The sequence below is a fragment of the Puma concolor genome, chromosome B1 (assembly GCF_028749965.1).
Source record: "Puma concolor isolate L17-30 chromosome B1, mPumCon1.1.hap2, whole genome shotgun sequence".
Taxonomy (NCBI): Eukaryota; Metazoa; Chordata; class Mammalia; order Carnivora; family Felidae; genus Puma; species Puma concolor.
In genome coordinates, this window is record NC_141670.1 from 456,940 (window position 1) to 475,265 (window position 18,326).

General features: G+C 51.3%; 1 protein-coding gene and 1 long non-coding RNA gene across 10 annotated transcripts in view; both read left to right on the plus strand.

Moving 5' to 3' along the window:
• FBXO25 (F-box protein 25) overlaps nucleotides 1-18,326 on the plus strand; it is a 51,463-nt gene that overhangs the window by 25,503 nt on the left and 7,634 nt on the right. For 5 of the 9 annotated variants that reach the window (XM_086703029.1, XM_086703028.1, XM_086703034.1 and 2 more), the window contains exons 3-7: nucleotides 2,762-2,865; nucleotides 3,781-3,830; nucleotides 6,432-6,545; nucleotides 14,830-14,923; nucleotides 16,394-16,578. In XM_086703029.1, the coding sequence (XP_086559155.1) occupies nucleotides 2,762-2,865; nucleotides 3,781-3,830; nucleotides 6,432-6,545; nucleotides 14,830-14,923; nucleotides 16,394-16,578 (547 nt within the window). The remainder of the gene's footprint in view (nucleotides 1-2,761; nucleotides 2,866-3,780; nucleotides 3,831-6,431; nucleotides 6,546-14,829; nucleotides 14,924-16,393; nucleotides 16,579-18,326) is intronic. The other 4 variants (XM_086703030.1, XM_086703032.1, XM_086703033.1 and 1 more) reach the window with 2 other exon arrangements.
• Nucleotides 14,959-16,385, plus strand: LOC147581409 (uncharacterized). The gene is made up of 3 exons (XR_015249890.1): nucleotides 14,959-15,284; nucleotides 15,326-15,587; nucleotides 15,670-16,385. It is a non-coding gene; the product is annotated as an uncharacterized LOC147581409 (long non-coding RNA).

Genomic DNA, 18,326 nt, shown 5'->3' on the forward strand with positions numbered 1-18,326 from the left:
GGAGATGGGGTGTGCACCGGAGATCTGTGGTGCACTGGAGGGAAGACGGGGTGCTCACAGGAGATCCGTGGTGCTCTGGGGGGAAGACGGGGTGCACACAGGAGACCTGTAGCACGGTCAGGGAAGACGGGGTGCACACCGGAGACCTGCAGCACCCTTGGAGGGAGGAAAATGGGTGCACACTGGAGATGTGCGGCACGTTGGGTGGGGGGAAGGGGGCGGTGCGCGCGGTCGATCGCTGTAGGTCTGTTGCGTGCTGGTGGGGGGAAGACTGGGTGAATCAGAAGGGGCAGGGAGTTGGTGACGCAGATGCAGTTCCAGATGGGCTTCTGGGCCGGATGTATGACTCGTCCAGGCGACGGGAGCATCGGGGGCCGCCAGCAGCGGTGTGCACACTGGGACGTGCCAGGTGGCTGGCCGGAGCTCCTCCGTGAGGACACCAGTCACAGTGGGACTGGGTTTATCATCCTGGCCTGCTTGCTCCTGAGATCATGTCCCACTGGGGTTTACACTGTTCAATCGGAGGTGGGTGAGGGGGCTGAGCAGTAGGTGAAGAGAGGGTCGATGTGTGGTGGCCTCGTGTTCCTGCGGCTTTGCAGCTGTCCCTACTCCCTCCCTGCTCACCCTCAAGGATAGAGGCTGGGTTCCTAGTAAGTGAATCCCCACCCCCTCCCCAGCCCAGCAGGTGCACTCTGCTTTCTGACTCTGCGGGTTCCATGGCCCTGTGTCCCTCAGAGACTCGGAATCACTCGGGGTTTGTCCTTTTATGACCAGTCTCCTTCACCTCCTATGACGTCCTTAGGGCTCACCCACCATCTAGGGTGTGCCAGGATTTCCTTCTGCTTTAAGCCGAATAATGCTGCACTGTGTGTGTGGACCATGTTTCGTTTGGCTTGTCCATCTGCCTGTGCACAGGCGTGAGGTGCTTTCATCTTCCAGCCGCCGTGAGTGTGGGCTTGCAGACACGTCCTGGAGACTCACATCGTTCAGGCACACGCTGTGCAGTGGGACTGCTGGGCCGTCCCGTGGATCTGTGCTTACTTTCTTGAGGAATCACTGCGAATATGTGTTTTCTAAAGAGGCTGCCCTTTTTCATTCCCACCAGCACAGGGGGCTCTGGTTTCTCTGTGTCCTTGTCAACACTTGTTATTTTCTGGGTGGTTTATAGTAGCTGTCCTACTAGGTGTGAGACGTGGCGGGGTGGTGCCGTGTCTGGTGCAGATCCCAGGGTCCTGACCGAGGTCTGCTGGGCTCCTTCGCTGCCCACACAGCCAAGCAGGTTGACTCCATGTTCCGCGTACTCCAGTGTGGGGAGCCCAGGGGCCCCAGTCCACACCACTTGTGGTCCACCTGCTGGAAGGACATGGCTCATGCAACCAGTCCTGCCCGTGTGTCCCACGAATGAAAGGGGACCGTTCCTCCCTACAGGTGTAGGAGGATCTGGGGGCCACCCTCCAGGGCAGAGTCTGGGGTGCCACCCAGGCCTGCCTCCTCTGCTCCCCCTGTGCTGCCTCTGTCGTTCCTGGGGCGTCCTTTGTGGAGAACAGCAGCTGTATGCTTTTCCTTGGTGTGGTCGAGATTGTAGTTAGAAAAGCCAAGCTGCACAGCTTTGAAAGCTTCTGTGTTCAGGATCTGAATCAATGACAACCAGCCAGTGTAAGATCAGAGATGCGACACAAGGACCCACCAGCTTCGACGAGTTGGTGTTATTTAACGCCCGCGCTGAATGGAAAGCTTTTACATGTTTTTGTAAACACACTTGTGCTCATCTTGATGATTTACAACTATCCGCAGTGAGGTTTAAGTCTGTTTTGACTGTGATGAATAGATTCCCTTGGCACATGCAGCTGGTTAGTGAAAGGAGCCTCATGCAGCCTTCTTGTTGAGCGAGCTGGGGAAGCAGCGGTGCTAGTCCTCAGCTCGGGCATTGGGCCGGGACCTCCGCCAGCCAGCCTTTCCCTGATTGCAGACCAAAATCAACCCAACGCCAGTGTGTTGAAAATAAAAATTGTCTGCGTCTTTACTCTTGAGGCGTTTTAAGCTATTTTATGTTATTTTTATAACTATAAATTATCTTTTGAAAGAAAGTGTGTTCAGGTTGTTAGGTTACCTCTTTAAATTTTGTTTCCGTGTTTTAGCCAAAAAGAAAAGAAAAATTGGGAAGCTCTTAATTAGATGTATTTAAAGTGGAGAAAGGAACATTTTCATTCCCCTGGCTTCAGTTAGGTGCCCTAACAGCGTTATTTGGTTGATGCTAAGAAAATGCTCCTGTGTGGTAGTGGTTCTGGGGAAGTCTTGGAACATGTGGGAGGCCAACAGACATGTTGAGTGTGTGTCCTCAACACTGGAGCAGGGAAATGGCAAATCACGTCAGTGCTGGCCATCATGTTCCCCCATTACCATTTCTCCAGAGCGTTTATGATCTCTGTGTTGTAGTAAAGTGCTCTGAAGTCTGAAACCACCTTGGTTGAGCCAGAGAGAGTCTGAAACATATTCGGTCCTTCCTGGTAGCACATTTTCAAAAGAACCAGGAGAAATCTCAGATTTCTCAAATCAAAAAATACACGAGGCATTAGCCTTGTAATTTCAAACCTGTGATATGCTGCTTTTGAAAGTTACTGGTTGCTTTCAGAATTTAACACAATCTTTATTTTGGTCTCCTGAATTGCAAGCCAATATTATCTTTTTTTTTTTAATAAAAGAAAAGTCAAATGAAGATAATCCCTGTAAAAGTATCTAATAAAATGTGTCTTTATTTCAGTATCTTAAATAGTGACGATGAAGAAATATTCAGTAATGAAGAGCAGGAATACACATCCAAAAAGAGGAAAAAGGATCATTTTAGAAACGATACAAATACTCAATGTAAGATCACTTTTATTAATAATTTTATGAGTTTTTACATGTTTACTATTATTGATCTACTACATCGTTTTGACAGTGCTGTCTTAAGAAATAAGAGGTGATATGCGAATGGCCACTATATCCAGTGTTGCCCACTTAGTCATCAGACCGTTCACAGCTTAACCATTTCTTTAGTAAGCTTTGCAACAATGAAAGATAACAAAGCCCACAGAACAGCTCATACGTCTGAATGCCTGAGCATGTTCGTGGTTCAGTGCACCAGCTCGCTCCCACACAAGGAGGCCGGACCGCAGGACGTCTTGAGTGTGGGCTTGTGTCCAGGAGACCCCAGGCAGAGGTGGATTAGGAACACCCAGAAGTGTGTAGGCTGGGGGCGGGGGGGATGGATCTGGGAGCCTGGTGGCAGCACCTCGCCTATGTGACAGGCTGACAGGCGCCACTCTGCTCTGCAGCACAGAGGGAGGCATGAGAACAGTTTGGGGGTAATCAGGCTACTGACCAAGATAGGGTCTTATAGATACCAGCATCATCATGGTCCTTGAAGCTCTGGGATTTGAGGTATATGAAAAAGGCAAGAAAAGAAGAATTTTTATTAGGAGACATAAGAATTGACAATCACATTTTTATAGTCTTATGTTTTGGTATTACTGCCGTTGTTCAGACGCTATTTTCTTCTAAGTTACTAAGACGTGGTGCTGTCTTAAATAATTTTTCATGTAAAGGTGTTTCAGCACCTCTTACACTGATGTTAGGAAACAAAGTAGTTCTGTTTACGTTTAACCAGGTGAAAGCATCTCTTATCTATGTGATGAGTCACATAATTTTGTTAGCATGTGCAATTGTTGGAAGTTCCTTAAAAATCTTCACTTTGAATGATTTGCCAGGTTTTAAAAACAAAGTTAATTTTTATTCTAGGTTTTTATCGTGAGAAATGGATCTATGTCCATAAAGAAAGCACGAGAGAAGTAAGTATTCTGTTTTAAGTAAGAGTATATTTGGTATTGTTTCTGTTGAATACATAATGTCCTATTAAATAAACGATTTCTTTTCCAGTGTGAATCTACAGTTCACATTCTAGTAGGTGAAAACATAGGATCTTTGAAGCGGTGATTCGTGTGTGTGCGTGTGTGCGTGCACACGTGTTCGTACCTGTGCACATGCGGTGTGTGGTTAGTACCAGTACAGATCTGAATCGACAGAAGGGCTGTTTTGGAACAAGTGTGGACCTTCAGACAGTTTGACTTTTTTCCCCATGACTCCCCAGAAACTGTTGATGAGAACCTGTGTACTGGTGGGATGTGTATCCTTGTTGTCGTGTGCCGTGGCTGGTGGGAGCCTTGGTGCGCACCGCCCCGTCGAGTATAAGCGGGACATTGTGGTCAAGTCTGAGCTTCGGGAGCGTGGTGAGCCACGCCCCTCCTGTCCTCTAGTTGGCTTCAGCTTTTCCTTGAGCCGTAAACAGTTGACTTCAACTCTGCTTCCGTTTTCTCTGTTTAGTATCCAGGGAAGCCTCCTTCCTTTTGCATTCTCAGAATCCGCATTTGCCTTATCCTGCCGCTGCCGGGAGAATAATTTAGGGAGCAGATGGTTAGTGTATATTTAAGTTAAATGTTCCAGTTATTAGTTATTAAATGTTCCAGTTAAATGTTATTAGTGGATGTTCTGAAACTAGCCCGGCTCCCGATAGGCTTCCAGGTTGGCTTCTGAAACAGAAGATACATTGGCCCTGTCGGGTGCTGGTTCATACTGTCACATGTGGTCTGAGACAGTGCTCAGCTCACGGCCACTCTGAGTGAGACACCATCAGAAGAGCCTGTGGCAGAATCTGAGTAGCGTGAGCTTCTGAAAGACTGTTTAATTTTTCGTTTGCTCTGTATTGCCGCACTGACTACAGAACACACATCCATTTGGGATACGTAAACAACAGGGGGAGTTTGTCATGAGGCTGCAGAGGTGTGGCAGGGACACAGGCCATCTCAGGAGGGTGTGGGGTCGTGACTCACAGCCAGCCCCTCTCCCTGCACAGCGGCGTGCATCTGTACATTTAGCGCCAGCTGTGGCTGCCCCACAGCCTGTTTGCGGCTCCACGTGTGGTTCTGGGCCCCCACACGGGTGGGTGGGCTCGTGTGGTCCAAACTGTGTTCTGCAGTCTGTGAATCAGATTTAATTCCTCAGAATAGAAGAGGCTGTTGTGACATGGTGGCTACCTGGAAAGGCGTCTGTGGCCATGGGCATTTAGAGTTGTGTTGATTGAGAAGACAAAGGAATTAACGTGGAAGTATCAGCAGTGATTGATTTCAGATTATAATCTATAATTACTCTTTGCTTCCTGCACAACTCCCAGGAAAATATTGTGCCTGTAGCAGATACTCCTCAATAACGAGTATTGTGTTCCTTAATAATGAGTATTGTGTGTGAACATAATAGGACTGTGCTTGGGGTTCTGCACACAGTAGGACTGGGCTTGGGGTTCTGCACACATTAGGACTGGGCTTGGGGTTCTGCACACAGTAGGAGTGTGCTTGGGGTTCTGCACACAGTAGGACTGGGCTTGGGGTTGTGCACACAGTAGGACTGTGCTTGGGGTTCTGCACACAGTAGGAGTGTGCTTGGGGTTCTGCACACAGTAGGAGTGTGCTTGGGGTTCTGCACACAGTAGGAGTGTGCTTGGGGTTCTGCACACATTAGGACTGGGCTTGGGGTTCTGCACACAGTAGGAGTGGGCTTGGGGTTCGGGTGCAAAACCAAATCCTCTTTTGCGGGGCATCTTCCATCAGATGCTGCTCTGCCAGCCCCTTCCTGCCTCGTTAGGATGAGAGGGAGAGGGTGCCACCTCGTGTTTCTAGGGTTATCAGCAGCTCATCTAACCCCACAACTGCGAACTGAAAAAAATCTATACTCTCGGTACTTGAGACACAGAAGATCGAGTGGAACGGACTCCTGAAACCCACGGTACGGGTCTCTACAGACTGTAGAGTGTCAGGTGCGTCGTGAAGGACAAACAGCTGAGCCAAATGGCACTGCTTTCAGTACTGAAAACGATTCCGTATTTCACCTGTTTCCTTGTACTCTGGGCCGTGTGGGTCTGATGATCAGCTCCTGGGTTTCGGTGCCCAATATCCCCTGCCCCCACTTGGAAATTGCATGTAGTGCCCTCAGCCCTGGGCCTTGTCCTCTGTCCTGTGTGGCTGAACGCCTTCTGGAGCTGCGGGGGGATTGGGCGCCTCAACCCGGGCCTCTGTAACCCTCCGGTCTTCACGACAGCCCGGCAGATGTAGGCGCTTCATGATACACGTTGCATTGTGACTTCAGCCCCCCACGTGTTCCAACAGGAGAAATCAACAAGATATGTAGTATTTGTGTCAACAGTGGTATAAAATGGCAGCGTGTCACGTCTTGAGTATAAATGGCTTCCGCTGAGCATTGCTGTTTCACTCCCATGTTCATCCGAATATGGAATAAATCATAAAAACAAATGCCCTTTGCCGAAATTCAAAAAAAATTTGCACTGACTCATTCACATTAACTGACTTGATTTTGACTAATTGACTAATTATGGATTTCAGCTGTTCTGTGTCTGTTTCCAGAGGCACGGCTATTGTACTTTGGGAGAGGCTTTTAATCGCTTAGACTTCTCCAGTGCAATTCAGGATATTCGGAGGTTCAATTACGTGGTCAAGGTAAGTCTTCTGTTTCAAAAGCCATTTTGATGACACTTTATGACCTGGTTTTTGAGGTGACGGGTGTACAGGTGTCTGAGCACGTCTGGCAGTGGTACAGATGGCAGCAGAGAGCACGGGGAGACATTGAGGAGAAAACAGAAATAACGGGGGTTTTGGGTGCCCCGTGTCCCACGTGCTTTCTTCTGGGCCACCCTGCACTGCGGGTTCACCGGCCACACGCACCGGGCGGTCTGGTCTGTTGGGGTCATCGCAGTCAGAGGGACAGAGGGAAGAGCAGGTCTTCCGTGAGACTCTGACCTGATGATGTCACATGCGTTTTGTGCTTGGTGTTTGTCGTAAGCGTGCCAACAGGCAGCAAGCTGGTAGAAGAAAGGGGTTCATCAGAGTAGATCTCCACAGAGGCCTTGAGTGTGTGGATTGTCTCCTCGGAGAAGGAGTTTCTGTCTTGGCTCAAAAGGAGCACGTGTCACCTGTAATGTTGTAGGCAAAGTGTAAGTGATGGTTTGCGATGCTCTTAATTTTGGGTTTTTAAATAGGGCTGTGACACATTGGAAGTATTTCCCTAGTAACAGCTCTTAGGAAGTCAAAAGCATGAGCGGAAGGACAAGAATATTGGGGGTTAAATAACTTGACACCTGAGGTAATGGTACCTGCTTGGTCTGGCCGTGGTCACAGTTGGCCAGGGCATCGAGAGTGACCAGCACGTGGGGCCCCATGGCCGGGAGGTTCCAGCACCAGGGCCAGAGTGTGTTCTGAGTTGTCACCCAGTACACACTGGCCATCGGGGCGTGGCTGCTGCTCACCTCTTCTCCAGGTGAGGTGCTGGCATGTGACCCAGCCCCGTCACGGTGGCAAGAATCCAGGGTCCAGGAAAACCATACGTCTGCACAAGGGTCTGTTTTCCTGTAGGTATTTCCCCATGGTGCTCTTTGTGTCTCTCTCTCTCTCTCTCTCCCTTTTTTTTTTTAATATTTATTTATTTTTGAGAGAGTATGAGCGGAAGAAGGGCAGAGAGAGGGAGACACAGAATCTGAAGCAGACTCCAGGCTCTGAGCTGTCAGCACAGAGCCAGATAGATGTGGGGCTCGAACCCACAAACTGCGAGATCATGACCTGAGCTGAAGTCGGACGCTTAACCGACTGAGCCTCCCAGGCGTCCCCTCATGGTGGTCTCCCAAAGTTCGGATCCTGCTGTGTTGTTTCGTCCTGGCCATTCTTAACAACCCCCCCCCCTGCCCCCGACCAGAGAGTTCACTTGTGCTGGGGTACTGGAAATTGGCAGCCAGGCAGAGACGGGGGGTGGTGCGGGGAAAAGGGCTCTGTGTGGTCAGGCTCAGACATTTCCAGAACTGGGCCAGGTGCTGTGACGGGGGAGGGTCCGTGGACTGCGGTCAGACGCCTGCATTTCCGTTGCTCAAACCCCTCATGAACTTTTTTCTCTGTATGCTGCACTCTTATCTGCTCAAGAACCTTTCTTCACACGTCCTTCATCTTTCTGAAAATGAAAATACCTACTTTAGCCTCATCCTAAACAATAAACCTGTGAAACCGAATTTTCTCCCTAACACATAAAAAAAATGCATACGTATAAAATTAAAACGTACTGTCCACTGCCAACTGCCGTGGTTTCGTGCAGTTGGCAGTACTGGGCGTGTCCTTGTTGCCCCCGGGGGCAGTGTCATAGGGACCTGGTGACCTGGGGAGGTGATGGGGGAGGCCCCCAGGGGCAGTGCTCCCAGCCTCAGTGGCTCCTCCTGCCCGCAGGGCCTCCCGGCTCCATCACTGCCCAGCGAGAATCCTTGCCTTCTCACCTGCCCCCCTGCCCTTCACATCCCCCTCCAAAGACCCCTCACTTATGCCCACCTTCCACTAAAAGCAAAGGCACAGAACTGGCCCTCGGGCACCTTTTCTGCCCATGCCAGCTCTCCTGCCCTCTCCCAGTTGCGGTCTGGGTTTTCACCCTGGGACCCCCCCCCCCCACCCCTGCTCCCACCAACACCACCAGCTCCATTCCGCTAGCTGCCACCTTCTCCGTGGAGATCCAGGGCCTCCACACGCTTGGCCGGGAGGCCCTTTCCTTGTTGCCCAGCGGGTGCGTGCGCCCCAGGGAGGGGCTCGCGGGGTGCGTGTGCCCCAAGGGGTTCATGGGGTGTGTGTGCCCCGGAGAGGGGTTCGTGGGGCTTCATGACCTGCACTGATACAGCCAGCTTTGCCCGCAGGAGCCACTGCTTGATGTTTCTGTGCTGCTTTAAATGTTTGTAGCAATGCTTCCTACATCGGCAGCTAAGAGGATTGTCTTGGAGTTGTCAGTCAGGTGATCTCCCGTAGCTGATGCTGGGCAGTCCGCCCTCGTCGGTGTTGTTAAAATAAACCAGATGTGAAATGCTTCATTGTTTCCTTAGGTTTCCAGTGGCATTCAGTGATGTTTCCTTGAAAATTTGTAAAAGACATTCAGAGTTTGTACTTCTCGATATTCCATGAGATCCCTTTGTTTCCCTAAAATTAGCAAATTTAAACTGAGACTAATGGATAATTATTACACGTCTTCTGAATAAAAGTTTTGTGTTCAATTATGGACTGTTTCTGTTGCCAAAGTGAAAGTGAGCAGTTGGGAGTGGGGGTATAGCCTTCATTCTCACCTTGGCAGGAATGAAAATTCAGTATCCTCTGAAAAACAAATTCAGACTAAGTTGTCCTCTCCAGTCCTGTAGGTAATGGGGGTAAGCCATTCTTGGGATTATCTGTGAAGAAATATTTGAGATGTAGGGGTGCCCGGGTGGTTCAGTTGGTTAAGCGTCCGACTTCGGCTCAGGTCATGACCTCGTGGTCTGTGAGTTCAAGCCCGGTGTCGGGCTCTGTGCTAACAGCTCAGAGCCTGGAGCCTGCTTCAGATTCCATGTCTCCTCCTCTCTGTGCCCCTCCCATCCTCATGCTCTGTCTCTGTCTCTCGATAATAAATAAACATTAAAAAAAATTTTTAAAAATGGAAATGTTTTCATATCTAGATTACTTTAATAATTTTTCAAAATTTCAGTCTGATTTTGAGGAGTAAATTTTGTTTATCTGAGCTGCATTCACTCAACTTTATGAAGGAGAAGAAAAATTAACTTTAGGTGCCGTGTGTGTCCAATACCTGTGGCTGACGTGGAACAGAGGCTGAGCTGAGCATCACTTCTGCACCCGCGTGCTGGTGGGGCCCCCAGGGAGACCTGTGAGCGGGTATGGGCTGCATATCGTAGAGCTCCAAGTGCGGGACGGGGTCGGCCCCCTCCTCCTGCACCAGGGCAGGTCTTGACTTTCCTGTCCACGCAGCTGGGGAGCAGGACAGCACTTCCTGCTCTGGGCTGACACCCGTGTGCACCAGCACTCACGCCTCCCGCACCACCCAGCTGTTTGCATACTTGAGAAACCATGGTCCGTCGTCACCACTGTCTGCTCTCTCTCATGAGGGTGCTGCCGTATGTCAGTGTCAGGCTGATTGGTTATCGGTGATGGCAGACTGCTCTTAAATCCTGGCTCTAATCCACAAACACCTTCTTCTTGTTTTACTGGTTTGTGAAAATTGTCCTGGCCTGTTACTAAAGAGCCTTACCATAATTTATTGAGCTATTAAATTTCTTCACTCCCAGAAAATCAATGCAAACTGAAATGTTTTCACTTACTAGTAATTTTCCTCTCATTAAGTGACTGTCCACAGCTATTATTTCATAATATGGCCTGAGAAGTTTCCTTATTGATGAAGAAATAAAGACAAGTCAAGATGCAGCTTACATGTGACCCCTGGTGAGTGAACGGTTCTTAATACCTGGTCCATTTACCCCATTTGTAAATCATGTACAAGTAGATGCATTTCTGGTCAGTTTTATGAGCTTACCTTCTTTAAGATAAAGACTTAGATTTAGTGGGATTTTGAGAATTCTGCTTAAGAAAGTTAAGCACACATTTGGAAACCCACCAAACCAGCATTTCAGAGACTCTTGTAAAGCAGATTCCATTCACGCTGTGCGGTAAACACTTGTGCTCTCTGGTGGTGAAGCCACATTTCCGGGCCAGTTCAGTGTGGCTGGTCCCTGCCCCCCGGTCAGCGTCTGGCTCCTGTGTGGGCAGCCTGTGTGTGCCCGTTTGGTCATTGCTTCAGAGCCTCTGAGCCTCAGTCATCACCGCCCAGGTCCCCATCTGGAGCCCCAGGAGCGTGGGGACTTGGTCTGCTTTGCTCACTGCTGTGTCCCCAACGCCCTTCCTGTTTATCCTTCTCTTACTGTTGGCAAGTAGTTTTATTGTTTGTGTCTTTTGTTTAAAATTGTATATTACTAAAACAGTATCAGAAAGCCTATAACTTTGAGAAACTCCTGTTTTATATCGGTATTCTGTGAGACACCTGCTTTCACCTGTGAGACACCTGCTTTCAGTCGAAGGAAGCGCTCTTCAACTCGCTTGACATTTTGTTCTCAGTAAAATTAAATTCGACCTTGTAGCTCTGACATTTTAAAGCAATATAGCATAAACTGATGGTCATGGTAGTGCACTGGGAACGTAGGCTTTGGTTCTTTAGACAGTGAGTCCTCCCAGTGAATGCACGTCACCTAGAAATCCACAATGTCGTTCTCCTGGGTCTATGGGCTGCGGCCTCGGCTTTAATCTTCAACTGTCCACACGCTGATCCTGTCAGTGAGATGACCTGTGTGAGAATCAGAGCTGCCAAGGTTCCCTTTAATGAGGAAGATTATAAATTGTGTAACAGTATAACATAGATGAAATAGCAGTCTTTCTTTCTGCCGGTTCGAGAAACCTGTGAATAAGATGCGAGTCCATGGGCTATTAGTCCAAGGAAAGTGGAGAAAAGGGATAACGCGAGCAGTAGAAATCCTGACTCACAAACCATCTGCTCAAGCCGGTTCCCAAATGGGAGGCTTGGTTTTAATGCAGCCTGTGTCAACTGTGATGCCCATTGGCCCTTGAGCAGAGGGACGGGGTCCCAGGCCTTGGCCGCGTCTGCCAGACGCCCTCCCTGGGATTCTGCACAGACTGCCCTGTCGCATCCAGGGTTAGGGTAACGGTTCTGCTCCTGCCTGTGACATCTGGTTAGAACTCTCTGCTCTCACAGAGTTTCGGCCGTGCTCCTATATTGCTAAATGCTGTGAAATTGAGAAGACTTCTGAAAATCAGATCATGAAATTCTAAGTCACTGAGGGCTGTTTGAACCTGGCAGTTGGGGGCAACGGCCTGGGTTTGAAAGATGCCTGTGCACAGGTCCTGGCTCTGCTCCCTGTGATGTCACTTTCCTGAGCTCTGTGGACGGTCCCAGTCGTGCCCCCCCGCCCCAGGGTGCGGTAAGAGGCCAGTGACGTCAGGCCCCACAGACAGTGTCTGTGGTCATCACTCTGCTTTCCAGTGATTGTGAACGTGCTGGTGGAGCAGTGGCGTGGCTGTGCCCGTGAAGAGTGTCCCATGTAAAAGTCGGTAATAGACTTCGTTTAAACAGGAAACTTATTGGCCCTTTTTGTTGGTCTTTCTGCACCTCCCTGTGCTGGTGTGATCATTCAGAAATACCTGTATGTGTGGAGCCTTGAGCTTTCTCTCGGAGCCATGGTTAATCAGGAGTGCACCCTGGCGCTTTATTTAGCTGAATTCAGTTCTAGTTTTGTTACATTCTGACAGAGTTGGACCCCTAAGTGCTCTGTGGCTTTGAAATGTGTTACATTTTCCTTTGTGGCCATTTTCGTAATTGATTTTTGTAAGGGTTCTCTTGACCCATGAGAAAAATCCACATTCTCTATTTGAAGGATGTAATTTTTCTCTGCTTGTATTTAAACCAGATTTGGTGGTTATGTTAATCCTTCCAGATCTTTCTCATTTTGAATTTTCAAATTTGAAGAGATACATAAAAATCTCCATAACAAACTTTCATGGGGCGCCTGGGTGGCTCAGTCGGTTGGACGGCTGACTTCAGCTCAGGTCATGATCTTGTGGTCTGTGGGTTGTGGTCTGTGCTGACAGCTCAGAGCCTGGAGCCTGCTTCTGATTCTGTGTCTCCCTCTCTCTCTGCCCCCTCCCCTGCTTGCTGTCTGTCTCTCTGTCTCTCTCTCAAAAATAATAAACATTAAAAAAGAAAAACACCGAACTTTCATTAAATTTGCAACAGATTTTCTTTGTATATCTAAGTAGATAAAGGCTAATGTTTCATTGTATTTTCTTTGTAAACTGTGTCTTTTGCCCTTTTATCTTAATTACCATTTTAAGTTTTATTTTGAGAGGCAGAACATGAGCAGGAGAAGTGCAGAGAGAGAGAGAGAATCCCAAGAAGGCTTCACCCTGCCAGTGCAGAGCGTGACGAGGGGCTCGAACTCACCGTGAGATCGTGACCTGAGCCAAAACTAAGGGTCGGACGCTTAACTGACTGAGCCCCCCGGACACCCCTAATTACCATTCCAGCCTGAAGTGTCGCTTGTCACCCGTTACCATGGCTGCTCTGGTTTTCCTTGGGTTTGCACAGGCCCATGTGCTGGTCTCTGGCAGGTGTCCGTCCATCCTCCAGCCCCTGTGAGTGATGGCCCGGTCTGTCTCATGTGGATATTTTACACGATAGTGGAAAACCGTGGTGGTGGTGGTGGGGGGTGCTTGGGAAGACGCAGCCCCATGGACCCTGGTCCCCACGGGGAAGGAGCGCTCATGAGGGCAGGAGGCCTCCAGCTTGGCCTCAGCGTGTTCTCTGCTCTGAGGTTGCTGAGGACCCCGGAGACACTTCACTTACAGGAGCTGTCTCAGTTGATACTGTGTAGAGATAAAAATAACTGTTACTTCTCTGTGTAAAAGTGAAGAGTGGGCGGCACTCCCTTTGCGAGCCTCCTTCGTGTCTGTGGCCGCACCTCATCCAACTGCCCCTGGAGCCCTTCATCACACACCCCGGGAGTCTGGCTGACTTGGAAACCTCACAGTGGCATTTGGGGACATGGACAGACTGCTGGGCTGGGGCGCTCCCCTCCTCCTCCCTCTGTGCTCTGGGGAGCAGAAGAGACGTGTGTCTGCATGGCTGGTCTGTGTCTCCGAGGCCCCGTGTTGTGGCAGCGGGAACCTGTGTTTAGTAGCGATGCCACGCGGGCAGGTTGTCTGCAGGGCCGTGGCGCGAGGTCTGGGAGGCCGCGGTGGCTGGAGACCTGTCACTGGTGCAGCACTTCCTGGAACAGAGCCCATCCCTTCCTCCCAGTTGGCCTGAATTCTGTCTAATGTGGTTATGAACTCAGGAGAAAGCGGGTGTTGTTCAGCCCCACGGTGCTGGCTGTGAGGACTTTCAAACTAGGAAGATGCTCAGCAGTGAGCAGATCAGGAGCAGGAGCCGAGGGGCTGGATCGTCTCAGACACGTCTGGTTTGATCGGCTAGGACCTGTAGGCCCCGCCCTGACGTGTGTGTGTGTCTGTGATCATGGCAGCGGAGCACACGTGTGTAAGCATGTTAGAGATGGGAGGATGATTTGCCCCCGAAGATGATCACGTGCTTGTCGTCCTTGTAACGCCTGGTTTGGACTTTAGCGGCCTCCCTGGATTCCTTTTCTCCCTCTGGACACCGGCACGGTGAACTGGAGGGAGGGTGGAAAATCCACGTTCCGGGAGACAGGAGGCGGGTGTTCACGCACTCTGAGGCGGGTTCACGCTTGCGGAAAGCAGCCGAGATTGGGCAGAGACGGTGCAGGAAGCCGGGAACAGACGTGTTCCGACCGGGGGTGGGGGGCAGGTGTGGGGGCCACCAGAAGACACTCGTGCCGGCGCCGGGGAGGCCTGGCTGTGGCCCCCAGAGAACCTCGTTTGTGGGCCTGCAGGAGCGGGGGCCCTGCTGAACAGGGCCTGCAGGAGGGAGCGCGCGTCTCTCAGAACAGAGTGGGAGGGGGGCGTGGAGAGCCTGTGGCGCCCCCGCCGGTGGGAGTGAGAGTGTGCAGGCAGACCCCGGTGGCGGTGCCGGAATCGGCGGGGCTGTCATGGGAGGTGGCAGTGGGTGGGCCAGGGGCCAGAGAGACGCGGGTATGGACGGAGGGACAGGAGCGGGCAAATGAGGAAGAACGAAAGGGGGAGAGAGCGTAAAGGGGAGAGGGCCGGTGGCGGCCAAAGGTGCGGCCCAGCACGCTGTAAGGACGGCATTCAGGAGACTTGCCTGAGGTGAAAATCGCCTTGGGTCCGCCCCTCGAGCCCGCGTCCACCCTCGGAAATCACTGCACTGAGGACGGTGACAGGCCAGGGGCCAGCGCGGCTCCTGCCTCCCCATCAGCTGATGCATCCTCTCCCGTTCCAGCTCCTGCAGCTCATCGCGAAATCCCAGCTGACCTCGCTGAGTGGCGTCGCCCAGAAGAATTACTTCAACATTTTGGACAAAATCGTCCGGAAGGGTGAGCTGCTGACCGATGTGTTTAATAACCTAGATAAGGAGACGGGGACGGGATTCCTCTTTATTACTCGCCAGTGTGGTCAGGAACCGCACTGTCCAATGACGTGGTAGTTTCTAGACCCGAGTGTAGGTCAGTCTGTGGTTCTCCCCTTCTGTTCCTGTGGTTTCCTTTCCTCAAGGTTGCTGTGCACACAAAGGAGCATAATACGGAAGATAGTTACCCTGAATTCTAGAAAGAGAATTCCTCTTGTCACGGGGCATCCCCGAGTTCTAGAGGTAGAGTTCACCTTGTCACAGGGAATCCCCGAGTTCTAGAGAGAGGTCATCTAGTCATGGGGAATCCATGAGTTCTAGAGAGAGAGGTCACCTTGTCACGGGGAATCCCCGAGTTCTAGAGAGAGAGGTCATCTAGTCACGGGGATCCCCGAGTTTTAGAGAGAGAGTTCACCCTGTCACAGGGAATCCCCAATTTCTAGAGAGTTCACCTTGTCAGGGGGGATCCCCAAGTTCTAGAGAGAGAGAGAGTTCACTTTGTCAGGGGGAATCCCCAATTTCTAGAAAGAGAGTTCACCTTGTCAGGGGGAATCCCCGAGTTCTAGAGAGAGAGAGTTCTCCTTGTCAGGGGCGATCCCTGATTTCTAGAGAGAGAGTTCACCTTGTCAGGGGTGATTCCTGATTTCTAGAGAGAGAGTTCACCTTGTCACAGGGAATCCCCAATTTCTAGAGAGAGAGTTCATTTTGTCACAGGTAACCAGGTGCATGTCGTGCTTGCTTTATGTTTCCATGACCAAGGTTGTAGACGTTTAGGCATCAAACAAGCCTGGAGCTTTATTTTTAATTTAACGCTTGTCTTGATTAATTACTGGCTAATAATAAATGGAGTTTAAATTTCACACCATGAGTTTATGTTCCTGTGTAAATTTAGGATTGTATGTGTAAGGCATTTTTAAATATCAATTCTCTTTATGATGAGTATAAAGGAAGTAGAGGCTGCCAATTTTAAAGGCGAAATTATAGACTCAACCAAAATTCTACTATTAGGCAATATTTTCATGTTTTTCTAAATTTTATCATGTTTCTGGTATCTCAGAAGTGATGCCAGTTTGGGGTTGTGGTGAAATTAGGTCATCGTGTTTTGTTTTGGTTGAATATACATGACCTAAATTCACCACCATAATCATTTTCAAGCACATTCACATGGTTGTGTGACCACCCCTCCATCTGCCTCCGGAACATCCCCGTGGACTCTGACCCCTCCCCGGCGCCCACCCCGCCTTGTCTCAGAACGGGCTCCACATGGGGTCTGTCCCTTCGCGATGCCCCCCTCCCTCCCCATTACGGGATACCACCCCCTGGATTCACCCCTGTTGGGGCAGAGCAGTGCTCCGCTCTGTGGCGCGTCTGTGAATGCTGTCGGTGGACGAGGAGTTGACTTGTACAGATCCGCAGTCTTGTGTTTTGTCCTACCCAGTGCTCGACGACCACCAGAACCCCCGCCTTATCAAGGATCTTCTCCAGGACCTGAGCTCCACCCTGTGCATCCTTGTCCGCGGGGTCGGGAAGTCCGTGCTGGTGGGGAACAGCAACATCTGGGTGTGCCGTCTGGAGACCGTTCTAGCCTGGCAGCAGCAGCTGCAGAACCTTCAGATGACTAAGGTAGGGGCTCGTGGGCCCGACAGCCGCGTGCGGGGAGTCCGCGTCACAGGATGCTTCCCGGTGACCACAGGGCCTGAGCGGCTGGTACAGCTTTTGGAGGGCTTTTTTCTTTGTGTGTTTGTAATTACTGCTTGAAGATGATATGGGCCAGATGGCCCCGTGATGGCTTCCATCGCCTTTGAGAAGACCGTGGGGGTGGCCATCACTGAGAGGATGGGTCGTGAGGCAGTGCGTTAACTTGCCTCTAAAGGAAGTTAGGTGTTTGGGGCCAGAATAACACCCCGTGAGTCCATCTGCCTTGTACTGCCAGCGACTCCTGTGCACACAGTGCTGCTTCTCCAGGGTCTGCGTTTGCCCCACGAGCCTGTTGTCACATGCATCCGCCTGGAGCTCTGCAAGAACGCGCTTGGGCAGAAGAGGGTGCAGATCCTGTCACTTGTCCGGAAAGGGCTTATTCCAGGAACTGAAAGTGTTCGCCCAGTTGACTAAGTCAGTGTTGCAGGTGGTATTCACTTCCAGGATTCTGTAAAGGAAAGAGTGGACGGAATGGCCTGCGGTGCCCAGCAGGTGATGGATTCTCCAGATTGCCCTTCTGATGGGGCTGAGGTCCCCTCCCGTCAGTGCACCTAAGGCTCCACACGAAGGCGGCTGCTTTCAGAAGTGATCTGGAAAACCTTAACTATGGGCCACTTATTTGCCATCTGAATATGGGATTTACGGAAAGAGTAGAGGTTCCCTAACTATGGCTTGAAGTTACAACAGATTCTCTTACGTTCAGTGTTGGTAAGCACTCAACAGACTTGACAGAAGCATCATCTGTGCAGCGGATGTGGTGTCCCCCCTGCGGCTGAGGGCTGTGACTGGAAAGTCCGCCTGTGAGAGGGACACGCACGCCGTGTGGAAGCCTTGCACAAGTGGCCAGACCTCACACCTGTGCCCCACTTGTCTCTCGCGTGCGTGGCCAGACAGCCTGGAGGTGCCGCCTGAACTAGTGAGCTGGGGGTGGGCGGCCAGCAGGGGTCTGAGGGAAGGACCCCACGAAGGGAGCTCGTGGAGAGAGAAACGTGCGGTGACAGCAGCCCCCACGGGAGGGCAGACAAGCACTCGGTTGGGCTGGCGCACGTTGCATCACGAGGGGAAGGCAGGCAGAGGCCTTGGCCGCTAGCAGGACCGAGAAGGCACCCGCCTCCTGGTGGGTCCTCCTGTCATTTATGGCAGCTTGGAGGAGGCCCCAAGGGAGGGCAGGGGCGGGGACTGTCTCCTGACCTGGGCCCCACTCTGCGCTCGGAGCTGGCTTTCCTGGGGCATGGTCCCCGCAGTCACTGGCACCAGGGAGGAAACGGAAAGACTGGTGTGTCAAGTGACACGGTCATGGCCACGCCGGTCCTGATATCTGATATCGCGCCATGGACTCCCTCTCTGCCCGCGTGACCTGGGCTTTGTACCCTCACAGTGGGCAGTGCGGGGAGGCTCACAGGTGGGAAGGTTTCAGGAACTCGGAGGCAGGAGCTCCTCAGGGTGTCAGGCTGAGGCCACAGGCCAGCGAGCCTTGAGCTCCACCTTCGATTATTCAGAGGACGCTTGTGTAGACGCCAGTGGAGCAGGGCAGCCGAGCATGTGCCCGGAGCATGGACGGTGTGGGTCCAAGAGCACCGCCTGGAGCTGAGCCCCGCCGGCCTCGGACACCGCGTCCCGCGTCCCTGGTGGCAGCGGTGGCCTCCTCTTCCAAGTTCCAGGAAAGAAGTCAG